Source organism: Armigeres subalbatus, chromosome 2 (assembly GCF_024139115.2).
Source record: "Armigeres subalbatus isolate Guangzhou_Male chromosome 2, GZ_Asu_2, whole genome shotgun sequence".
NCBI classification, from domain to species: domain Eukaryota; kingdom Metazoa; phylum Arthropoda; class Insecta; order Diptera; family Culicidae; genus Armigeres; species Armigeres subalbatus.
The window spans coordinates 35,814,834-35,837,334 of record NC_085140.1 but is presented as its reverse complement, the minus strand read 5'-3'; the positions used below and the strand labels follow the sequence as shown (position 1 = coordinate 35,837,334).

At 38.0% G+C, this 22,501-nt stretch overlaps 2 protein-coding genes across 5 annotated transcripts in view; one reads left to right on the top strand and one right to left on the bottom strand.

The window, feature by feature from the left end:
• Nucleotides 1-22,501, bottom strand: part of LOC134214232 (leucine-rich repeat-containing protein 40-like) — a 125,432-nt gene that overhangs the window by 48,140 nt on the left and 54,791 nt on the right. The gene's annotated exons all lie outside the window — the stretch shown is intronic.
• On the top strand, nucleotides 9,658-10,458 carry LOC134214228 (uncharacterized). Of its 2 annotated transcripts, XM_062693631.1 has the most exons (3): nucleotides 9,658-9,842; nucleotides 9,903-10,209; nucleotides 10,272-10,394. In XM_062693631.1, exons 1-3 carry the CDS (start codon nucleotides 9,690-9,692, stop codon nucleotides 10,295-10,297), a joined length of 486 nt encoding a protein of 161 aa, XP_062549615.1. In that variant the 5' UTR covers nucleotides 9,658-9,689; the 3' UTR covers nucleotides 10,298-10,394. The 2 variants fall into 2 exon arrangements, with proteins under 2 accessions (XP_062549615.1, XP_062549614.1); XM_062693630.1 differs by having other exon boundaries at nucleotides 9,903-10,458.

Sequence of the window (22,501 nt, the reverse complement as noted above, 5' to 3'; positions counted from 1 at the left end):
ACTTGTTTTTTTAGAAAGTGATTCTCGTGTTGGAGGTGGACTTATTTGCTATCTAGTGACGTTTGTGAATCCAGTAAGACTATGAATATCGCCACGATCGCCACAGTCCGTATCATGCTGGAGCAAGGCAATGGGTAATAAGAACCCTCTAATCCAATTTCCAATGACTTAAATAATATTCAACTAACTCACTCACGAGAATATGTTCTACTCAAAGATTTGTCTGATTCCATCCGGGAATTTTTTTTCTGGAGTAAGGCAAAGATTGGTATTCAGTGTAATCGACGAGATCTTGATAGGTACGAATAAGCGTGAACCAACTTTATTCATGGTGACGCCATTTCAAAAACTCGTGAGATGACTAATAATTGCCAGCACTAAAAAGTGTTATCACGTTACGGTTTTGCTTTTTACGACCAATTTTAGGAAACAAATATCAGCAAAATCGTAACATGACACTGTCGTGCTGTCGCCAACCAACCGTCCCTATACGCTACTGACTGTCGAAACACGCAACGTGAGAAGCCTCCAATCTTTTCATCAGAACACTTGTTGAATCAGCTTGTACCGGTTACGAAATCTACAACACCACGCATCCGTCTTTTTGCTCCGAAAGGCAGGCTTCGCGTGATTGTGGTTTCTCCTACGTCACTTAAGATCGTTTTGTTTTCCAAGACACTCGGAAATGGGTTGAGGTTGTATGTACATATACGAATGGCGTGAGATCATTGAAGGTATGCTGATAGTACCTATCAACAGTTTTTCGGAAGTGAACTCCACCGATAGAAGCATGTACATGAACTTTCCGACACTCTTATTGCAATTGTTTGTACCATCAAACAGTTTTATCTTAGCTCACACATGGAGCGGGAATTGTTGTTTCCATTCTCGCAAAGAACGTTGGATGTGGCATTGCTCACAAACATCCGGATTTCTGAGTAACGATCTGTTTACCTAGTTGTGAAATCACCGTCGTTTGAAGTTTTTTTTTTCTAGTTTTAAATTGATTTCAAATAATTTTTTTTTAAACAACAAAATTCATCAAATCACTTTCAAATTAATGTTTAACAACATGATTCCCTGAACTTTTTTTTTCAACATAACAAAATTTGCAAATTCAAAAAGCCCCATCGAACGGTGGTGCTGCGTTTGTTGTTTTAGAAGACGCCTGATGTGTGTCATGTTTTGCACTGATTTAATTGTTCTTCCAAGCCACATGGCAATTAAAGCCCAGCTGTTGGGTTGACGGTCTTATAGTTGGACGTAGAACAAATTAGCATGCTTATTTGCTTTGCTTTATCATAGGTATTATGTTTGTATTGAGTAAAGACTCGACATCATTTGTTCTAGGTTAAATACCGTGGATTTATTACGTTGATATGAAAAAAGTAAATAAAAGATAGCATCACCGTCCTCGACCAGAGGTCGTGCAGACTGGAGACTTAACACATTATGGAACGTACACACGGTCAAGCAGTTCGACCAACATTGACTCCACCTCCCGTTTATTCAAACATTCATCAATTTTTATCAACACCGACACGAACAATCAATTTATTCGACCAACAATATCACACACGAACGACCGAAGCGCCAACTCGAGCACCAACCATCAAAAAATATATGGGGGTTTGTGCAACTTCACTACAAATGCTCAAACATGTTCGGCGAACCTTGACTCCACCCCCGACAACTCAAACCAAAATCAAACCGTTTTAATTTTTTCCAACCGAGCCGCCAACTGTCAAATGGTTGTTCGAACAACTTCACACACGTTCCAACAAAGCAGCAACCGAAGCGTTTTCTTGGGGGTGGAGTCAATGTTCGTCGAACTGCTTGACTGGTGTGTACGTAGCATTAGATATAAGATTATGGAACAGGACTTTTCCATAACTCCCAGTGGATCAGTGGAGAATTCTTCGTAAAACGAAATAAGTGTTATTCTTACAAGGACGGGAATCGAAAAGGAAAACGATAAAGTCTTTGTCCAAATCTGCTTAAGATAAGGACAATGTGGCATAAAAAGAGGTTTTAAAGTATGTACAGAGAAAGAATGTCGCTGTCTGAAACATCTTTTGCTTGATGGGATAGAAAGGAATAATCCATTCGATTTAACGGTGCACAACATGTTTCGGAGAGCATAAAAAAGGGAACCGAAGCGACAATCTTTCTATACCTTTTATAAACATTGTGATGTTGAATCGAGTTTTTTTTGTTATCAGAGAAGGGCACTAAATATAATTGTCTTTTAATTTCCGCTATGGAAACTCATGTAGACCTTAAAAATTGAAACTTTTATCGGCCTTACTAGAATCATTTCAATCAATCAATCAATTTCAATCAAGAGAATTTCTGAAGGATTTTCTAAATATTCCGTAGAAATTCCTAAATCCATTCCGAAAAAGTTCCTATAGGAATTTACAAAGAATTTCCTACTGAATTTCAGAAGGATTTCACCTAAAGTAATGTTCGTAGATATTCCCAAAACAATTTCAACAATTCCCGAAGGAATATTCGAAGGATTTTCCTTAGGTATTTCCGAAGAAATATTTAATGGAATTTCAAACAAACTCGTAGAGAAATCAACGAAGAAATTTTCAAAATTTTCTTAGATTACCTTCTTGGAGTTTCAAAAGGAATTTCTGGATTTATTTGCGAAGTAATTTCCAGGGGATTTTTTGGAGATATCCCAAGGAAGGAAGGAAGGAAGGAAGGAATTCTTGCCAGAAATTTCGAGAGAATGGAATTTCCGATAGGAATACCTGAAGTAATTTTCAAAAGAGGAATTTCTGAAAGCATGCTTGATTTTTTTTTTTTTTGGAAAACTTTGGAGGTATTTCCTAAAGAATTATTAAAGTTATTCACGAAACAATGTCAGAAGTAAATTCCCTAGGAATTCTTGAGAACATCCGAAGAATTCAGGTAGGAGTAAAACCCGGTTTTGACTCTGGAATTGCTTGCTAGAAAAGTGTCGCAGTGCGAATATTGAATCCGACCACTACCTCGTTGTAGTATGCCTGCGCTCAAAACTCTCGACGGTGTACAACACGCGTCGAAGTCGGACACCGCGGCTTAACATTGGGCGGCTACAAGACGGTAGACTAGCCCAAGGATACGCGCAGCAGCTGGAAGTGGTACTCCGTCTCTTGAAGATGGCTTTAGAGATATTCGATCCGCCATTGGTAACACCACAACCGCTGCACTTGGCACGGTGCCCCGGATCAGAGAAACAACTGGTGTGACGGCGAATGTGATCAGTTAGTGGAGGAGAAAAATCCAGCATGGGCGAGATTGCTGCAACACCGCACGAGGGCGAACGAGGCACGATATAAACGGGCGCGGAACAGACAAATCTCGATTTTCTGGAGGAAAAAGCGCCAGCAGGAAGATCGAGACCGTGTAGAGACGGAGCAACTGTATCGCGTTAATAACATACGAAAGTTCTATGAGAAGTTGAACCGTTCACGTAAGGGCCACGTGCCACAGTCTGATATGTGTAAGGACATAAACGGGAACCTTTTTACGAACGAGCGTGTGATCCAAAGGTGGCGGCAGCACTACGAAGATCACCTGAATGGCGATGTGGCAGACGAAAACGACGTTATAGTGATGGACCTGGGAGAACGCGCGCAGGACATAATTTTACCGGCTCCGAATCTCCAAGAAATCCAGGAGGAGATTGGCCGGCTGAAGAACAGCAAACCCTCTGGAGTTGACCAACTACCAGGAGAGCTATTTAAACACGGTGGTGAGGCAATGGCTAGAGCGCTGCACATTACCTAGATTTGGGAGGAGGAAGTTTTGCCGCAGAAGTGAATGGAAGGTGTCGTGTGTCCCATCTACAAAAAGGGCGATAAGCTGGATTGTAGCAACTACCGCGCAATCACATTGCTGAACGCCGCCTACAATGTACTGTCCCAAATTTTATGCTTTCGACTAGCACCAATTGCAAGGGAGTTCGTGGGGTAGTACCAGTCGGGTTTTATGGGCGAACGCACCACCACGGATCAGGTGTACGCCATTCGCCAAGTACTACAGAAATGGCGCGAATACAACGAATCCCACACATCATCTATTTATCGACTTCAAAGCTGCATATAATACATTCGATCAGGACCAGCATTAGCTACCATATGCACGAAAACGGATTTTCGGATAAACTGATACGGTTGATCAAGGTGATGTGCGTAGTTCGAGTTTCCGGGGGATTCTCGAGTCCCTTCGAAACGCGCAGAGGTTTACGGCAAGGTGATGGTCTTTCGTGTCTGCTATTCAACATCGCTTTGGAAGGGGTAATATGAAGAGCAGGGATTATTACAAGTGATACAATTTTCAATAAGTCCGTCCAGCTTTTTGACTTCGCCGGCGATATAGATATTATGGCACATAACTTTGAAAAGATGGAGGAAGCCTACATCTGACTGAAGAGGGAAGCTAAGTGGAACGGACCAGTAATTAACACGTCAAAGACGAAGTATTTGATAGGAAGAGGTTCAATGACAAAAGGTCGAAAGTCAAAAGATCGAAAGGACAAAGGGTCGAAAGACAAAAGGTCGAAAAGACAAAAGGTCGAACGGACAAAAGATCGAAAAGACAAAATGCCGAAAGGGACAAAAGGTCGACAGGACAAAAGGTCGAAAGGCACAGAAGATCCAAAGGGACAAAAGGTCGAAAAGGACAAAATGGCGAAAGAGACAAAAGGTCGAAAAGAACAAAATGTTGAAAGGGACAAAAGGTCGATAAGAAACAAGTTGATAACTAGTTGGGTATATTCCAAAGGAATTTGTAAAATGCATTTAATTTCAAGCAGAAATAACACACTCATCTCATCAATCAAAGTTGAAGAATGAGCAATTTTCAAAGAAGGAGTAATTACTATGAAACAATATTATTAATATCCAGATAGTTCTGTTAGAGATAAAAAAAAGATTGTTGGTTAAGAAAATAAATACAGTTGCCTATACAGTTGGCAAAAAATTGCTCTTTCATTTTTCACTATTTTGAACAATTAAATAAAATTCATTCAATGAGTGTAAATAATAGATGGATATCTAAGTTTTCTAAATGGCACTTCGATCTGTCAAAAAAGTGCACGCCGCAGCCACGCAGGCGCGCGCATTGAAAATACGCCGATCCCGATGTGTAATCGCCCCTGATATTACCTCCATTATTCATATGTGAAGCCCTTGTCTTTAACAGATTTGTTTGTAACAATTTGCGTTCGATGGGAAATGCCTTCTGAAAATTCGCATCAGACACAGCGTCAAAATGCTATAATTTTTTTCAAATCAATCTCAGAGAACAGTTTGTGATTAAACATATCTTCCAGTGCTATTAGCAGAAAATAGTTTTTGTTTTTCAATTCCGAAAAAGCAGATGGATATACAAAAAAAAGCTAACCGCTTTTTCGGCATTGATTTTTTTATTTATGACACCCAAGCGGGAAACTAAGTTTTTGCTTAAGTTCTGCGATTCAGAACTGTGATGAAAGAAATTACCTAACTGAAAATTTGTTTTAATAAAATCGCAGTAACCCGGAAGTTTTAAAATTTGAAATGTAAAAATACTTCAATTCCAACATAGTAACCCATTATATTTGAGAAAAAAAAAACAAATGGCCATTTTTGGGCTTTGTTTGTACCTGTTTGTACTGTACCGCTCATAAAAAAATCTATTCCTCCGCTCATTTTTGGTCGCAACGAAAAATACGCGCCAGATAGTCGCCTAAGAAAAACAGACTTCCAGAAAAAAAAGCTACTACGATATTTTTTTTAAATTTTGCCGCCACGTGGTGCATTCCGGCGGTGAATGCTTGGATAGCACGTGTTATTTGTACTGCGGAGAAATTTTTCACATCTATGAGAGCCTTGGAAAATGTTCACGAAAGTTGTCATTTTGTTGCAAGGTACAATACCTCTTTTGCAAAATTCAACCGTAGGTGATTGAATCGACTCCAATCTCCTATATTATGTTTTGAACATACAGTGTCGGACAAAACTATGAAAGCAAAGGCTGTTTTAAAAACAGTGTTTTTTAATACAAAATAATATTTTTTGAAGCCTTTAACTATCTTTAACTATTTTTAACCGAAAAAGTGCTGCACGTGTGAACCGGCCTGATAAATTCACCCGATGTTCGTTCAAAATCGGGCCAATCTTAAAAACATCACTTTTTACCCTTCTTACATCCCAAGAAGGGTATAAAGATCGCTTGAAAAACCGACTTTTTATCTAAGGCTCGGAGACCCAAGTCGTATATACCAATCAACTCAGCTCGACGAACTGAGCACATGTATGTATGTGTGTGTGTGCGTGTGTGCGTATGTGTGTGCGTTACAAAAATCTCACATCAAGATCTCAGCCGTCCGTGTACCGATTTGCACGATTTTAACACTAAACGAAAGCTATGACTTTGTCATTGTACGAGTTCAATTTTTTTTGCAATCGGACATTTGGTTCCAGAGATATGTGAGAAATACGAACATGAAGTGCATTTTCAGAAAACTAACAAAATAATGTCACATGAATATCTCAGCCGTCTGTAAACCAATTTGCATGATTTTATCTTTAAACGAAAGCTATGACTTTGCCATTGAATCCATTGTATTTTGTTTTTGCAATTAGACATTGGGTTCCGGAGATATCTCTGAAATACGAACATAAAGCATTAGACGTATCAACTTCACACATTGGTAAAATATGTCCCATCAAGATCTCAGTCGTTCTTGGACCGATTTGTGCGATTTTATCTTTAAACGAAAGCTATCTTTTTGTCATTGGACCCATTCATTTTTTTCTGCAATTGGAAATTCGGTTTCAGAGATATCTGTGAAATACGAATATGAGACATATTTTCAGACTACTAATGAAGAATTGTCACACCAATATCTCAGCCGTCTATGACCCGATTTGAACTCTTTTGGGCTTAAACAGAAGCTGTAATATTGCCATTTAAGGCGGCAAATCAAATCTGCAGTCTTTTTGTATTTTTTAAAAATTGTTAAATTTCCAGAAATATCCCTTTTACCCTTCTTACATCCCAAGAAGGGTATAAAGATCGCTTGAAAAACCGACTTTTTATCTAAGGCTCGGAGACCCAAGTCGTATATACCAATCAACTCAACTCGACGAACTGAGCACATGTATGTATGTGTATGTGTGCGTGTGTGCGTGTGTGCGTTACAAAAATCTCACATCAAGATCTCAGCCGTCCGTGTACCGATTTGCACGATTTTAACACTAAACGAAAGCTATGACTTTGTCATTGTACGAGTTCAATTTTTTTTGCAATCGGACATTTGGTTCCAGAGATATGTGAGAAATACGAACATGAAGTGCATTTTCAGAAAACTAGCAAAATAATGTCACATGAATATCTCAGCCGTCTGTAAACCAATTTGCATGATTTTATCTTCAAACGAAAGCTATGACTTTGCCATTGAATCCATTGTATTTTGTTTTTGCAATTAGACATTGGGTTCCGGAGATATCTCTGAAATACGAACATAAAGCATTAGACGTATCAACTTCACACATTGGTAAAATATGTCCCATCAAGATCTCAGTCGTTCTTGGACCGATTTGTGCGATTTTATCTTTAAACGAAAGCTATGTTTTTGTCATTGGACCCATTCATTTTTTTCTGCAATTGGAAATTCGATTTCAGAGATATCTGTGAAATACGAATATGAGACATATTTTCAGACTACTAATGAAGAATTGTCACACCAATATCTCAGCCGTCTATGACCCGATTTGAACTCTTTTGGGCTTAAACAGAAGCTGTAATATTGCCATTTAAGGCGGCAAATCAAATCTGCAGTCTTTTTGTATTTTTTTAAAATTGTTAAATTTCCAGAAATATCCCTTTTTTTATTTTGAAATCGTTAAAAGCATGATAATATCAGTTATTTTACATTCAATTGAAGGTCATATGCATGGAAATTGTAATATGCACTGGGCACACACAACCATTCAAAAGTGTAAGAAGGGTTGCGTTCACTGTAGGTGGATTAAGTCGGGTTTTTTATTTTGAAATCGTTAAAAGCATGATAATATCAGTTATTTTACATTCAATTGAAGGTCATATGCATGGAAATTGTAATATGCACTGGGCACACACAACCATTCAAAAGTGTAAGAAGGGTTGCGTTCACTGTAGGTGGATTAAGTCGGGTTTTTGCCTTTCTCGTACAACTAAGTTGTACCGAAAGGCTATCATTTCACTCCGAAAACGAACTTTTTATAGAAGCCTCTAAGACCCATAGTATTATATACCAATCGACTCAGCTCGACGAGCTGAGCACATGTCTGTCTGTCCGTGTGTATGTGTGTGTGTATGTGTGTGTATATGTGTGTGTATGTGTGTGCACAAAAGCTATAAAAAACATTAGACAACTTTTCGTATAGTAATCCTCAACCGATTTTCTCGCAACAAGTTTCATTCGACAGGGGACAAAGCCTTGTTGATCACTATTGAATTTTATCACGATCGGTCATTGCGTTTAAAAGTTATGAAGAAAATGGTACATCGAACCATATAAACCCCATATAAGGTTGGTGTCTTACCTAAATGCGAGAAAGGCACCACCAACGCTAGGTGGATTAATCTGGGTTTTTATTTTGAAATCGTTAAAAGCATGATAATATCAGTTATTTTACATTCAATTGAAGGTCATATGCATGGAAATTGTAATATGCACTGGGCACACACAACCATTCAAAAGCGTAAGAAGGGTTGCGTTCACTGTAGGTGGATTAAGTCGGGTTTTTTTTATTTTGAAAATAGTTAGGCTTCAAAAAATATGGGTTCTTTGGGAAAGTTGACCTTAAATAAGCCAAAGAATCGACTGGGACAATAAAACGAGATACAATTTTGACGGGAAAGGTCAATTTACCTGAATTTTCCTGAACCGAGGATTCATATATATCGGACAACAGACTTCGAATTTACAGACCTCTGAAAGGACAAAAAATAGATCCACCCCCTTGGGTTTATTTTTCAGGGTCTTAACGTGAGAATGGAGACATGACCAATGATAGATAGAAGTTTATTGAAGAATGCCTATACATTTACTGCTTACTGTCGTGAATCGCAAGTTAGTCCCATCTGTATGTAGATGCCATTACAGATGGGGTTGACGATTCACGGCAGTACACTTCATATTAAAATGCAGTATTTTTTCACGACTCAGCATTGATACTGAAGATTAGCAACCAGATTGTTTTACCTACTTTTTTTTTCGTGATATTAGCAATCAGAACAATTGAGTAATATTTATTATTGTACTAATTCAAGAGTTGCAAATCAACATTTATAATACAACTCTCGTTCAATAGGGATGTATCAAAGCTCGGGTTAAATCAACGTGATAAAGATTGGCGAGCATGGTCTAACTTTTCTTTTAACCAACAACCACAATCATTAAAAAAAACTGTATTCTAACATAGTCAAGTTCAACGCAATCCACCGTTATTACACTATTTATTCACTCTACTTTCGCATACGCTCTCAAATTACGCCAAGCGTTATCGGGTAGAGTGCTCGCACGATCGCTTTTTGTTCGGCGTGCTCACCATCAACAAGGTCACATGCGTATTGCACAATGGGTAGGCAATCGATTTTCAAATTGTCACAAACGTTCAGTCTGCTCTCGCGCGTCCCATCGTCAAGTGATCACTTTCTTCAAAATGGCTACAGCAATGGCCAGCGGCGTTCCAACGGAGGAATACTGCCGTTGTTGTCTGACAGAAGTGTCTGATCTACTATTCGATGTGTTTGCCATTCTAGAGGAATCCAAGGGTCCGATCTGCGAGTTAATTGCCACGATTTGCGGAATCACCGTAAGAAGAAAATGACAACGGTTTGCAAAATAATAACAACCATCATTATTCTGCTCTTAGATTACGGAAAATGACGAAACGTCGAAAAACATTTGCGGCGACTGTTTGAGGGATTTGGTCAACACGTTCCGATTCCGTGAGCGCTGTCTTCGTGCTAATCAGATCGTACAACCAAAACCAGTTCAGGACGCCGTGGTACCTCAAGTAGAAAAATGTGATCCGGAATTGACTGAGGAGAATCTGGCTAACGCTGAGAAGGCAACTGTTTCGAAGGAAGATAAGGAAACGCAAACAGACAAAGTTGTCAACGTGCAGCAGAACAAACAAAGACAGAACAAGAAAAGTTTCAAGTACTACAAGTACCGTAGTACATTCGCTAACAAACATAAGCCGTCGGGTAATTTTCGTATTCACAAATGTCCGTTTCAGTGCAACATCTGCTGGAGAAGATTTAAACAACCGCAGGATCTGCTGATGCACAGAGGCTCTTCCCATCTCGCAGGCGACCATTTCGGCAAAATCACCTTGAACCTGAACCATCGGGGACAGTGGTTCTAATCCAATCCGTCGGAATTAGCTGTACATTGGCTTCAAAATGTTTTAATACTTGACTTAACAGAACTGATTTTAAAAATACATAAATAAATATTGATGATGAACTTTTAAACACATTTTTTTTTTCACATGACTTGAAGAAACGGAATGTCCTAAACTGTAACGAATAGATTTCGTCTAGCGATTTTTCTTTCACATCATCTTCACTAATTCACCATTCAAGCGATTGGCATGTAGCGTTTTGTCTGTTGTCAAGAATCAAGGTAAGTTGGAAGTTTTGTCTCCACAAAAACGCGCTTGTATGGAAGTAGAACTATCACGCTCGATCGTACTGTAACTAGGGATGTCAAATATTTGCACTGAATAATGCTCCATATTTTTCAATATAATGGCAATATTGACAAAGGACATAAATTTTGTTTGCAACACTGAATTTTACAGAAAAAATCAATAGTTCATTATGGTTTTTTTAGTTTATGAACTCAAATTAAAAAGAAGGAAAAAAGTATGCCCTTTTGTTATGATACAGGATAATAAAAAAAATTAAAAAAATCATTAGTTTAATTCTTGGTTTGTGAGAATGGCCGTTTTCGGAAAACTATTGCAAAAGTCAATTTTGAAAATTCTTTTGTGAAATCGAATGATCTGTTATGTCATAAAATATGTTGAATCATTTTCAGTAACCCTACCTGCAAGTATAAAAACCAACCGGTGGCGGTATGTCGAACAAAGAACCGCGAAGAATCGAAACCGTGATATTTTTCTCCGTTGAGTTTCAACCATTGTCACCTACCGCTCGCTTCGAAAGGTATGTTCCACGGAAGATCGAGAAATATACACCAGTTCCGGAGTCGACGATTTATCATTCGACTAATGAAACAATGAATTATGAATGGGATTTTTTCACATCTGGGGGTCTTCGATGAAAGTGGATTTGTTTTACAATGAGTATACAACTTCGATCCATCATGATTAACTGCATACTTTTATCAAACAAATGATCACACCTAGGCTCGAATTCTGGAACGTGAAAATGCAACGACAACAAAACCAACAACTGCCAATAAATATTTATGATGAAGCAAAGCAATACCGACGCAAGACACCCACGCGACAGGCCATGTGTAGATGCAAATGGGCTTCGATCCATTCCCATATCTATCGAAGACGTACGCCCGCTTGCGGAGGAGTTTCTAAAACGACGACCGTCGTCGCCAAAGTGCAGATAGCCTATGCCGAGACAGCTAGCGTGGCAACTATTCAAATCAGTCCATAATTTATCACTAATTCAAGTCGATTAAGGACGCTGAAGTAACCTTTTCTGTTTCACGCCTGCTTTTACATATTCCAGAGCATCTTGCTTGGGAAAAGGACGTATTTTCCAAATATGAAAAAATTACTTACGAAACTGCGAAAAAATAATTCACTCTTAACAACATCTGTAAATACATTTTAGTTTCTAATATAAATTGCAATTCATTTCATTATTCAAATAAAAAACCCAAACAAAATTTTAAAGAACAAAAATCAACTGTATTGAAAATTTTACTGAACAAGCTTGAGCTTAATATAATAGTGTGCCATCAATTTTGGTTTTAAATAATTTAAATCCTAGTTTTTAAAATTCTATTAATACAAATAATAAAAGTAATAGTTAGTTTAAGGAAACTTTCAAAAACCATGAAATTTGTAGTTTCAATTCTTGAGTTCCCTAATATTTTAATGAAAACAACCGTTTTTTTTAATGTAAAAAATAATAATTCACATTATCAAAAACTTACAACGGCAGCCCCTACTTGAGCTCTTTTAGTGAAAATAAGCTCCCTTGATCATCAAACAAATTCAACAGATTGAAATAGCTGCTTCAAGAAATAAGGTGAAACAGCTAACACAGCCAGACCTGCTGTGTACCGGTTGCTGTCACGCGTGGGTGGTGCAGGTGGGTAGAGCCATTGCCTCATACGTATATGCTGAACCGCAGCGAGAGTGCTTATTTGCTTATTCGACTGAAGATGTGGCATTGAATCATTGACTAAGCTCGGTGCAATTTCGAGATTTACGTGCTTTTAACATGAACTAGGGTACTCAGTTTAGGTCATTTAAAGTTGCTGGAACTAGCTAGTGATCAAATACAACCCACCAATGTCAGTGTGCCACACTCAAGAAGTAGGAAAATAACCCTTCGAGTAAATGACCATACGGCGACAACAAACAACTTTTAGTTCACTTTTTGCCTAGTTTCAAGAGTTATGTGGACTGCTGTTGGACAACCATCTGCGGTGGTCACACAAATGATAATCTCAGCTCAGCTCAGTTACCTTGCTGGTCGGTAGTTATTTGATGGTGAAATACGACAGCCTATAGCCTCATTGAAGATTGGCGCAGTCGGCACAGTGCTTCAACCTACGCAAATATGTCGAAGCGTGATTACAGTACAAACGACAATGTTCTGAAACCAAATTACTTCAACCTAGTTTAAACTTAAAGCATAATTATGTCAGCTTAAACAAGCTAATTTAAATTATCATCACTTAATTGATCCTGTTCACGCTACATCTGCTTCAACGCGTGAGGTACCACACGAAGCAATATAATGCAAGCCTCTGTAATTCAATCGAAATGGCCCATCTTTGAGTTTCTTTGCTTCTCCATCGGCGCATCGGCGGTCCCGATCAACGCATCAGGTCTTCACTGAATGAGATTTACTCCAAGCGCGACCGAGTTGGTATCTTCCGCATGCGGCACGAAGGAAGCACTCGTAAAAGCGATATGAATCTGTACGGAAATGGGCACTTTTTTGTTTGGGCAGCCGTTGTCGTCCAAGTGCAGTGGAAAGCCCTCTGATGAAATCTAGACAAAAGTTTGACAATTTTTCATGGAGGTTATCTAACATTACCTAAAAATCTGAACATAATAAGTTTGGTGTTAATCTTAAAAATAAAAACCATGGCAAGTTTTTTGATCACATCCGTGTAATCTTGTCCCCGAATTAATATTTCTACGGCTCATTAAAAAGAAAATTAATCGAACTTTGGACTACAGTCATTTGGCATATGTTTGCATATGTTTTACTTGGAATGAGCTGAACTTGATTGACTGCCGGTAGTTGCTACTCCATTATTCTTTATTCTTTATTTAGTATTTTCTTCATCGGACTGTACAGTCTTAATGAAGTCTGATGGAGAAAAGCCATGTTGAGCGACTTCCCATGTAGCTAACTCAATATGGCATAAAAACTCCACATCTTTTCAACATCATTACAAGACAAAAACTAAAAACAATACAAAACATTTGGCGTACGGAATACAAACATTCACTTATCATAATAAAATATTCATCCTAGGAAGTCCATGTAGTCATCTGTCGTTTGATTTATTGCAGTTCTCGTCTCGTCCCGTCATTGAAGAAGTCCGTAGCAATTGAGGTAGAAAAATTCTCCACTATTGAGGTGTATGGACTCACTCACCTTCTGGTCTATGTCGACTGACTTGAAGTCTATGTTTGAAGATCGCAGCAGATGTGTTGAAGTCGAAACGCTCGTATACACTAACTTTTTCTTTTTAGAGCTGTAGCTCAGTAAATTTCAAAACTGAACTTCGGCAGAAAATTTCGTTTATTACTGATTCTCAGCAAAATATTTGCTGTATCTCAGCAACCGAAACGTCACTTTTACTGAGATCTCGGCAAAAATCATGTTTGCTGAAATTCGGCGGTGCTCACCTCGGGAAATTAACAAAAAATAAACACCAAATAAACACAAAATGATGAGATCTCGACGAAAAAAATTAAGTGTGTAAAATTCGTTGAAGCTCCTTGACATAAACCTAATTGGGTCATGTAATCCATATTCGGTGTTCCTGGCAAGTCCTAGAAACTCTCGTTGTCGAACGACCCGCTCCGAAGCATATAGGCCCAACTGAGACAAGATGGTCGGCGAATCGATCTCTCCTAACAGTATTTTTGCAACGAATACAGCTTGTGAGCATTTCTCAAATCAATATCTGAGGTAACGGATGAAAGTAATGCTACTCTCATACAATAGTCTTGGCTTGTACCACCTACGAATTTGTGCGAATTGCTCAATGCGAATGCGAATGCGAATGCGAATACAGCTTGTGAGCATTTCTTTCTTTGCTGAAGGGTTTCTATTCCAAGAAGTCTACAGCGATCTTCATATCGTGGAAAATTTTAAGGATCACGCCGGAGAAGACCACGAAAAGCAAATCTGACGAATTTGTGTTGAATTGCTTCGATCCTAGCGATCCAAGTAGCTTGATTATGACCAGATAAGCTGTTCTTGCACAACTTGGGACTAGCACTCATCTTCAATGTACAAGTACTGGTGATCTTATTTGTTAGTTCACACTGGCGCCTGCCACGTCAGATTGCAAGTCAATGTAGAGAAGGGGAGGAAGTGATGATGTAATCGCCCACTGCAAGCCAAATATACCTCTGCACCACGAGTTCATGCGGAATATTATTGGAATTTTCGTGTAAGGTTGACGGGCAGAGGTTCGTCTTGGTTAGCGATTTGCCATTGCCGAGTTGCCTCATTCAAGTATCGCTCCTACTACAGTGATGATGAAAATGCGGAGTTGGCGTAGTGCTTGGTAAACAGCAGCGTTGTATCTGTGTGGCCCAATTCCGACGAACGTTATCCGTTGGTGTGCTGTCTTATTGAGTGTGTAACTCCGTTCGTTGCCCGACGAGGAAGGAGGCAAAGTCATGCCCTGCATTTCCCTAGTCAATGTTGGCAACCGAACTGTTATACGAATGGTATTTGCATATCTGTCATCAATGCGCGCTGGAAGTGGATTATCCATTTTCTAATATATCTCACCCTCACATTCCCCTTCTTCTCTCACCAAAAAAGAGGAAAAAAAACATTGACTTGGGATTTTCATAAACAACTATTTACATCTCATTTTTTTTTTATTTACAGCCAAGTCTAATTTTACAATCCAATATCCGTACTCAATTCCCATTTTCAAATACATCCTAATTCAAATTTGAATCGTTGCGTTCTGCTGGTCAACCGCATTACCGTTTCTTTTACACGACCAATCCGCCTCTCTTCTACACAACCTTTACCGTCGAAAGCTGCAACAATCCAATACTCTTCAAGAGCACCTTCGACAACACAAGCAGAAAACCGCTGAGAAAACAAATCATTTATTCCGAAAACAAATCATGTTAACTCGAAACCGATAAGAACAACAGATCATTCAATCGGGTACATTCGACATTACAAGTGAAAACCGATAAGAATACGAATCATTTGCTTCTACTCCAGAGTTATTTCGACATCTTAGCTCGATTAAGTCGAACCGATGAGAAAACAAATCACTTATCACGTCACAAGCCAAAACTGATGGGGCAAGTCATTCAATCCGGCACTCTACCACAGCAGCTTTGACATCACATATCGAAATTGATGAGAAATCAAATCTTTATGCTGGCGCTTGACTTTTTAAGTCAAAACAGTTGAGAAACAACACATCTTTCAATCCACCACTTTCCCAGAGCGCCCTTCCAGAGCGTCTTTGACATCCCAAGTCGAAACCGATGACCAAATCATTCAATCCGACGCACTTCAGAGCGTCTTCGACATCACAAATCGAAACCGATGGAAAAATCATTCAATCACAAGTCGAAACCGATAAGCAATTCATTCAATCCGACGCTCCTCGAGATCGTCTTCGGCATTACAAGTCGAAACCGATGACCAAATTATTTAATCCGATGCTCTTCCAGAACGTCTTCGACATCATAAGTCGAAACCGATGACCAATCATTTAATCCGACGCTCTTCCAGAGCGTCTTCGACAATACAAGTCCAAACCGATGACCAAAACATTCAATCCGACGCTCTTCGAGAGCGTCTTCGACATTACAAGTCGACACCGATGATCAAATCATTCAATCCGACGCTCTTCCAGAGCGTCTTCGACATTAAAAGTCGAAACCGATGAGCAAACCATTTGATCCGACGCTCTTCCAGAGCGTCTTCGACATCAAAAGTCGAAACCGATTAGAAAATCATTCAATCCGACGCTCTCCCAGAGCGTCTTCGACAGTACTAGTCGAAACCGATGAGAAAACAAATCATTTTTTTTCGGCGCTCTTCGCTCACGCTCGACATCACAACGAAACGTACACGGAAGAAATAAACTACCTAATAGTTAGTTCAATTCACCCAACCTCGAACATCCGTACGGGAAGCCAAAATTGAGTAAGTATGGTAGAAGTAGTTTGCCTTTACTCCCATGTTGAAAAAGTACCCAACGGAAAATTTACTTACCCAATTGTAAGTTTAATTCACTCAATTTCGACCTCAGGCAATAAACTCAAAGTTGGCTTCCCGTATTGAACTGGCGTCGTTGGATTGTTTAGCTCTTTTGTTTTTGACAACAGAAGAAAAAGTGGATGAAAGAGAAGAGAAAAAATAACTCAAAATTAAGTTTAAAAAAACTCAACGCTGGGTACTTTTTTTCTTCCGTGTAAGAAAAAAATCAGAAGGGTTATACATACAAGATACGACCGCCCGACGTAAACTACGTAAAACAGATCATAATATAATTATTTTGGTTAGAGCCTAGAGTGATTGAAATTTTGACTTTTGCGCTCCCTTATGCTTGAACGATAACATTTGCTGTTCTGGTGAACCTCTTAAATTTTCAACTGAATTGGTTATAATATAACTGAGTACGAGCAGTTTGAAGTTTGTATGAAAATTACTATAGAAATCGCCCCGTATGTGAGAGATCGTTTCGTGAGGCGGATCATTAACTATTTAGGGGGAGATCTCCCAACGCCGGACACCTCCCAATACCAGACACTACTTGCAGAGGTCTCTCCTTCATCTTATTAAGAACATAAGGAAGCTATTGAAAAGGCTTCTAACGGCAAGGAATATCAGATCTTCATGTGATAAACTTTGTACAAAATTTGAAGTTCAATAAAAAGTCTTCACACCTGTTTTGTTACACTTACTTCAATTCAATTGTTTTTTCTTGCTGAGAAAGCCACAGAAATTAGCAGAAACAAAAATTGAAGAGGATATTGAAAAAGGTGGGAAATTTAGCTGAAGAGTCAAATTAGCTCCACTAACAATTTTTAATATTTACAACTTAAAGCACCCGAATAATTTACTATTCTGAATGTAATAGGAACTTAGTCACATTTGAACATGATGCAATAGTGTCCGGTACTAGGAGACAAATTTCTGAATCGTAAAATTTTTCACCAAAATTCATCGTTGAAAAACGTGTTTAAATGATCAAATATAGTTTGTATGAATCATCAATGGTCAATAGTCATATTTTGTGTTTCTTTCTTCTATCTATTCTTCCTTTGAAGCAATATAACTCACGAAGATGATCGATTTGCGAGATTTCCTCACTAATCAATTCATATTGGGATCAGCTGTGTTTCTATATGCAAAAGGTTAGTCAATTTTAAAGGAAAATTTGGGAAAATTGTCAAAATACAATATAAGGGCGAGTTTGGAGAAAACCTAATGCGATCGCTCGAAAAATGATCTAGAGTGCAGCGTCGCAATCAACGCAGAAAACGACATTTGGAACGTTAAACGTAAAAACCCGAGCAACGCAGGGTAAGTTCTGCTAGTATGGTATAAATGGAAACATAATCCGGATAGTTAAAGTTTTTTTTGTTAAATGGCTTATGTGTCCGGCACTGGATGGTCTCCCCCTAAATATAATCAACCCGAAGACTTCGTAGAATATTTCTAAATCTGTAAGACGATTGTTGTTGCGAACCGATCGGATTTTCGTAAGCAAAGTATAAAGAAAATAAAAATGCTCATTATTGGTTATGTTATTCTTTTACGTGCTCAATTTTTACGATTTTTCATTTTTCACACGATTTAGTATTTCTTTAATAATTTTTTCTTGCAAGCAGCGAATTGTTTGGCAATAAAGACGATTTATTCACTTCTAAGTTTCCTATGTTGCCAATGGACTCATATATTTTTAGATATTAATGACCAACGTTGCAAAACGGTTTTCCGAAAAATCTAATGTTCTCATAGTAATTCTCATTCAAACTTCAAATCGCGCGTGCGTGCTTAGTCAAATTACAACCATTGTGATGTTGGATATATGGAGTCGGGAGGTAGCGAGGCTTGTTTTGGTAAACGTTTCGCCGCGTGTAATGTGTAGTTTTTTCGCAAATCATGTTCGATCGCAGACCAATCCATTACCAATGTTTCGAACAAAATTGGCGTAACTCACTTGTCGCGATCGAACTATCCAAGTTCCGATTGAGGGAGGGATATCACCCCGCCTCACCATCGGAACTGATTCTGCTACCTCCGATGGCAGCCAAATGGCAGAGTAGAAAGCGGCGCTACCCGTTTACTCTCCAATGGCTACCATCGGGAAACTCTGCTTCCTCCGGTGACATTTCGACCAGCAGAGGGCGGTGCCACCCGCTTACTCACTGGTCTTTTAATGTCACCGGGAACTGCTCCGCTGGAACCTACTCCTGTAGGTCGCATCCTGGTCCTGGATGCCTCCACGCTGATCCCGCCTGTGATATGCCTCTAACACATCAGCCGAATAAAATCGGAATCTTGAGGTCAATTTTCCCATATTTATAAACATATGAAACATGTTACGCTTGTGATGGATGAATAAGCCAGGGGGAGAAGGCGGAGCACTGAATCCCTACCCCAACATGTGCGACATCTGGATTTGGTTCTAAACTGTAAACAACAGTGTTAATTCTCTACCACCTTTTTGTTATGGCGAGGCAATGTTTATGCACACTTTTGTTTTCGATATTTTATCAAAATTAAACACTCAATCATGCAGTAATATTACGATGTGGTATGCTTGAGATACCTGCTTGATTATATGGACTCGAAAAAGAATTTATTTGCAGTAACTAACCGAATATAAAAATGTTCGCATTAACGATTGCGCCCTAACACCGGTTCTAAGCTTCGATGCAGAGTACACGAGCTTTGTTCGCCAGTGACAGGCGTATGAGGCCCTTGGAATAAGCCTATACATCTTTTCTAGGCTCTGTTGCCACTTTTTCAAGTACACTGAATATTAGCGTGGCGCCATAATAAATTACCTACATAATGGCTAGTATAGAGCATTCTGAAATTTCATGCATTCATAAACTATGTCACAGGTTCTTTTATTTTAAATTGTTTTTTTTTAATTCTTTTTTTTTTATATACTTTCTGGCTATCACTACAATCCCCCTCTCCTCTACTCTCTGATTGCAGATTCAACACAAAAAGAAGATATCTATTACTTTATGGCTTTTTGTATGTGTTTATATCCAGTTCATTTCGAGTCAATTTCATCGTTAATCTGATTCCATATAAATCCATTACCATGGGCAGTTTGACTTACAACTAATAACTCAATACTCTAATAATTATGCTTTGCTAGTTTCATTCAAATACAACATATAAGTCAAGTATCCTTCAAATCTTACTCATTCTGATTGCAAGACATTCCAAATTTGATACTAATCCAAACCACATCCGATGCGAATCCAATCCAATCTAAATTAATTCAAATCTATAGCCTATATATAGCTATAGCCCGAAATGCACTTCATTTCACAATTCGGTTAAATCCAATCACAATTCAATCCTCTTTCAAATTAAATCTTCTTTAGATCCAAACTATTGGTCTAATAAATTATCCATATTTTTGTATAAAAAAACAAATATCAAATACTAATTTAAAACTCCAAAAAAAATTTTTTTTTATCCTCCTCCCATCATTCAATCTGAAATCTCCACTACACTCAGAATATTCAAATTACATCTACTACTCAAAATCATCAAAATCATATACAATTGGGTCCTAAAGCCCTACCTCGTTTATGATTGCAAACGATAGTGCATCGATCAAGAATACTTGAACTGATGTTTTGAAAATTCTGGTAAAAGTCTAAATAAGTAAAAATAATATTTTTGTGATTAAGACATTTTGAGGCAAATTTTGGGCTGTGCAACATTTCAGAATGAATCAACCATCAGCCCGAAACGTCAGGCCCATATATTAACAACTGTCAAACGTTGAGTCAAGTGCCCTGCGGTGTTTCGCTAGTGCGTTTGAATCATATTATTCCGTACGTCAAACAAGACCGAAAATGCCGAGGAAGCATTTTTCATCTATTTTCAAATTTCAAATTAAACAATACTCCTTTCGATTTTTGAGTCAAAATAAAAACTGACGCGTTCAGGATGATTAACTTCGTCGCTTCCTGAAAGAAAATCGAAAATCAATTCTTCATTTTAGGACCCAATTCAAACCTTAGGGCTTTTTTTTTTTCAAAATCCGCCATCCAGAACTCTGATCCAACTTTCAATCCCATATTTCTTATCCAAATTTAGTTCCAATATGTTATAGATTAAAATTCTATCAGCGTTCTACAATGCATGATTTTTTTACGTGGAATAGATGATACGGTAAGACGAGAATCGAATTTGTCATATCCGAGTTAACAATCTTACGCCATTGCTAGCTGGAGAACACAGTTTAACTATTTGATCAAAATATCCAATACAAATTTACATTCCAAACATTTGATCAATTTTATCGAATAATACCAATCTCTAATTAATATTTTCAAACATCTGGTCCAAATATCCAATCTATCCCAAAAATTCATTATGTAACATATTTTCAAAAAAATCTGACATTCTATCAATTTTGCTCTGATGTGGAATTTATTGTTTAGTATTAGGGTGCATCCATAAATTACGTAACGCTTTGAGGGGAGGGGGGTTGCTCAAAGTGTGACAATCCATACAAAATTTTCAGATGCTTCATAAAAAAGGGTGCCAATTTTTGCGTTACGTAATTAATGGATCTTCCATTACTTCGTCACGATTTGTCACGAATTCGCGAGAGGATAATCTTATTTTCAATATCCATTCTCATATACAAAAGAATTATTCAAAACAATTGTTCAATCTGTACAGGAATTGTATACAATGTTAACCAAATCATTTCCATTTTTTAAATTCAAATTTTCAAAGTAAATCACCATTCCCAATCTTCACTCAAGTTATCAGTAAATATTCATACCAAATCAGCAAGCGAACCTTAACTCCAATCGACAACAAACTATTATTGAATCTCAATTTGTGATTCAATTCATCAATCCGAATATATAATATGATATCAAAAAAAAGTTCATTATTTGGCATAATTTATGTCCAATGAAAATCTGCAAACCCTCCGCAGACTGCGTGGTTGGCGAAGTGCAGCCATGGACCGAGCTGAATGGAGAAGACTTTTTTTGTATTGCACATGCCACTCCAGCCTTAGTCTGGTAATAAATACAATAAAATCTACAAACCAAATCTTGATTAAAATCTTCACTTTGATTATTCAAACTAGATATTCAATCTCAATTTCCAAAACAAATCTGCACTAAACATTTGCTCTTTTACAAAATATTTGTTCGTTACAAAATCTGAAAAGTGATTTCCAACATTTTTCTTTTCTTTTTTGCCAAATATTCCCTCCAAACTTTCAATCAATTCTACAGTTCAATTATACTCAAACCTGAAATCCACATCGCCGTTCAAAATATTCAATCAAATCTGCAGACCGTTTCTAAATTCAATTGTTTAAGCCACATCGCAACAAAAGTTTCGCAGTTTTAAACAAACTTATTCAAATGCGAATTAGAATCTCCTCTCCGAATTCCCATTCAAAATCTGCAAACAACATTTGCATAATCCGATTGTCCAATTCAAAATTCTTCTTCAGTTCATACCTATAATAAAAACCCAAAATTAATATAAATCCAAGCCTATTAGAGACGAACAGGTGTCAATAACGAATTTCAAATCATCAACTTAAACTCATTATCTCTAATATAAATCGGCAATGCAGTCTGCTGTAGTTATCTTATAAATTTATTCAATCAAAATCTGTACAACCAGGTTTTTTTTTTACGCGGTTAGAATTCATTAATTTCTCAATTAATCTGAAATTTCACAGCTTTTTAATTACCCCCTGAATTCTCTTTAATTTTTTTGTGAATTATTTCGTGGGGTTAACATATTGTTTTATTGACGCTGAAGGTCTTAAACGCCT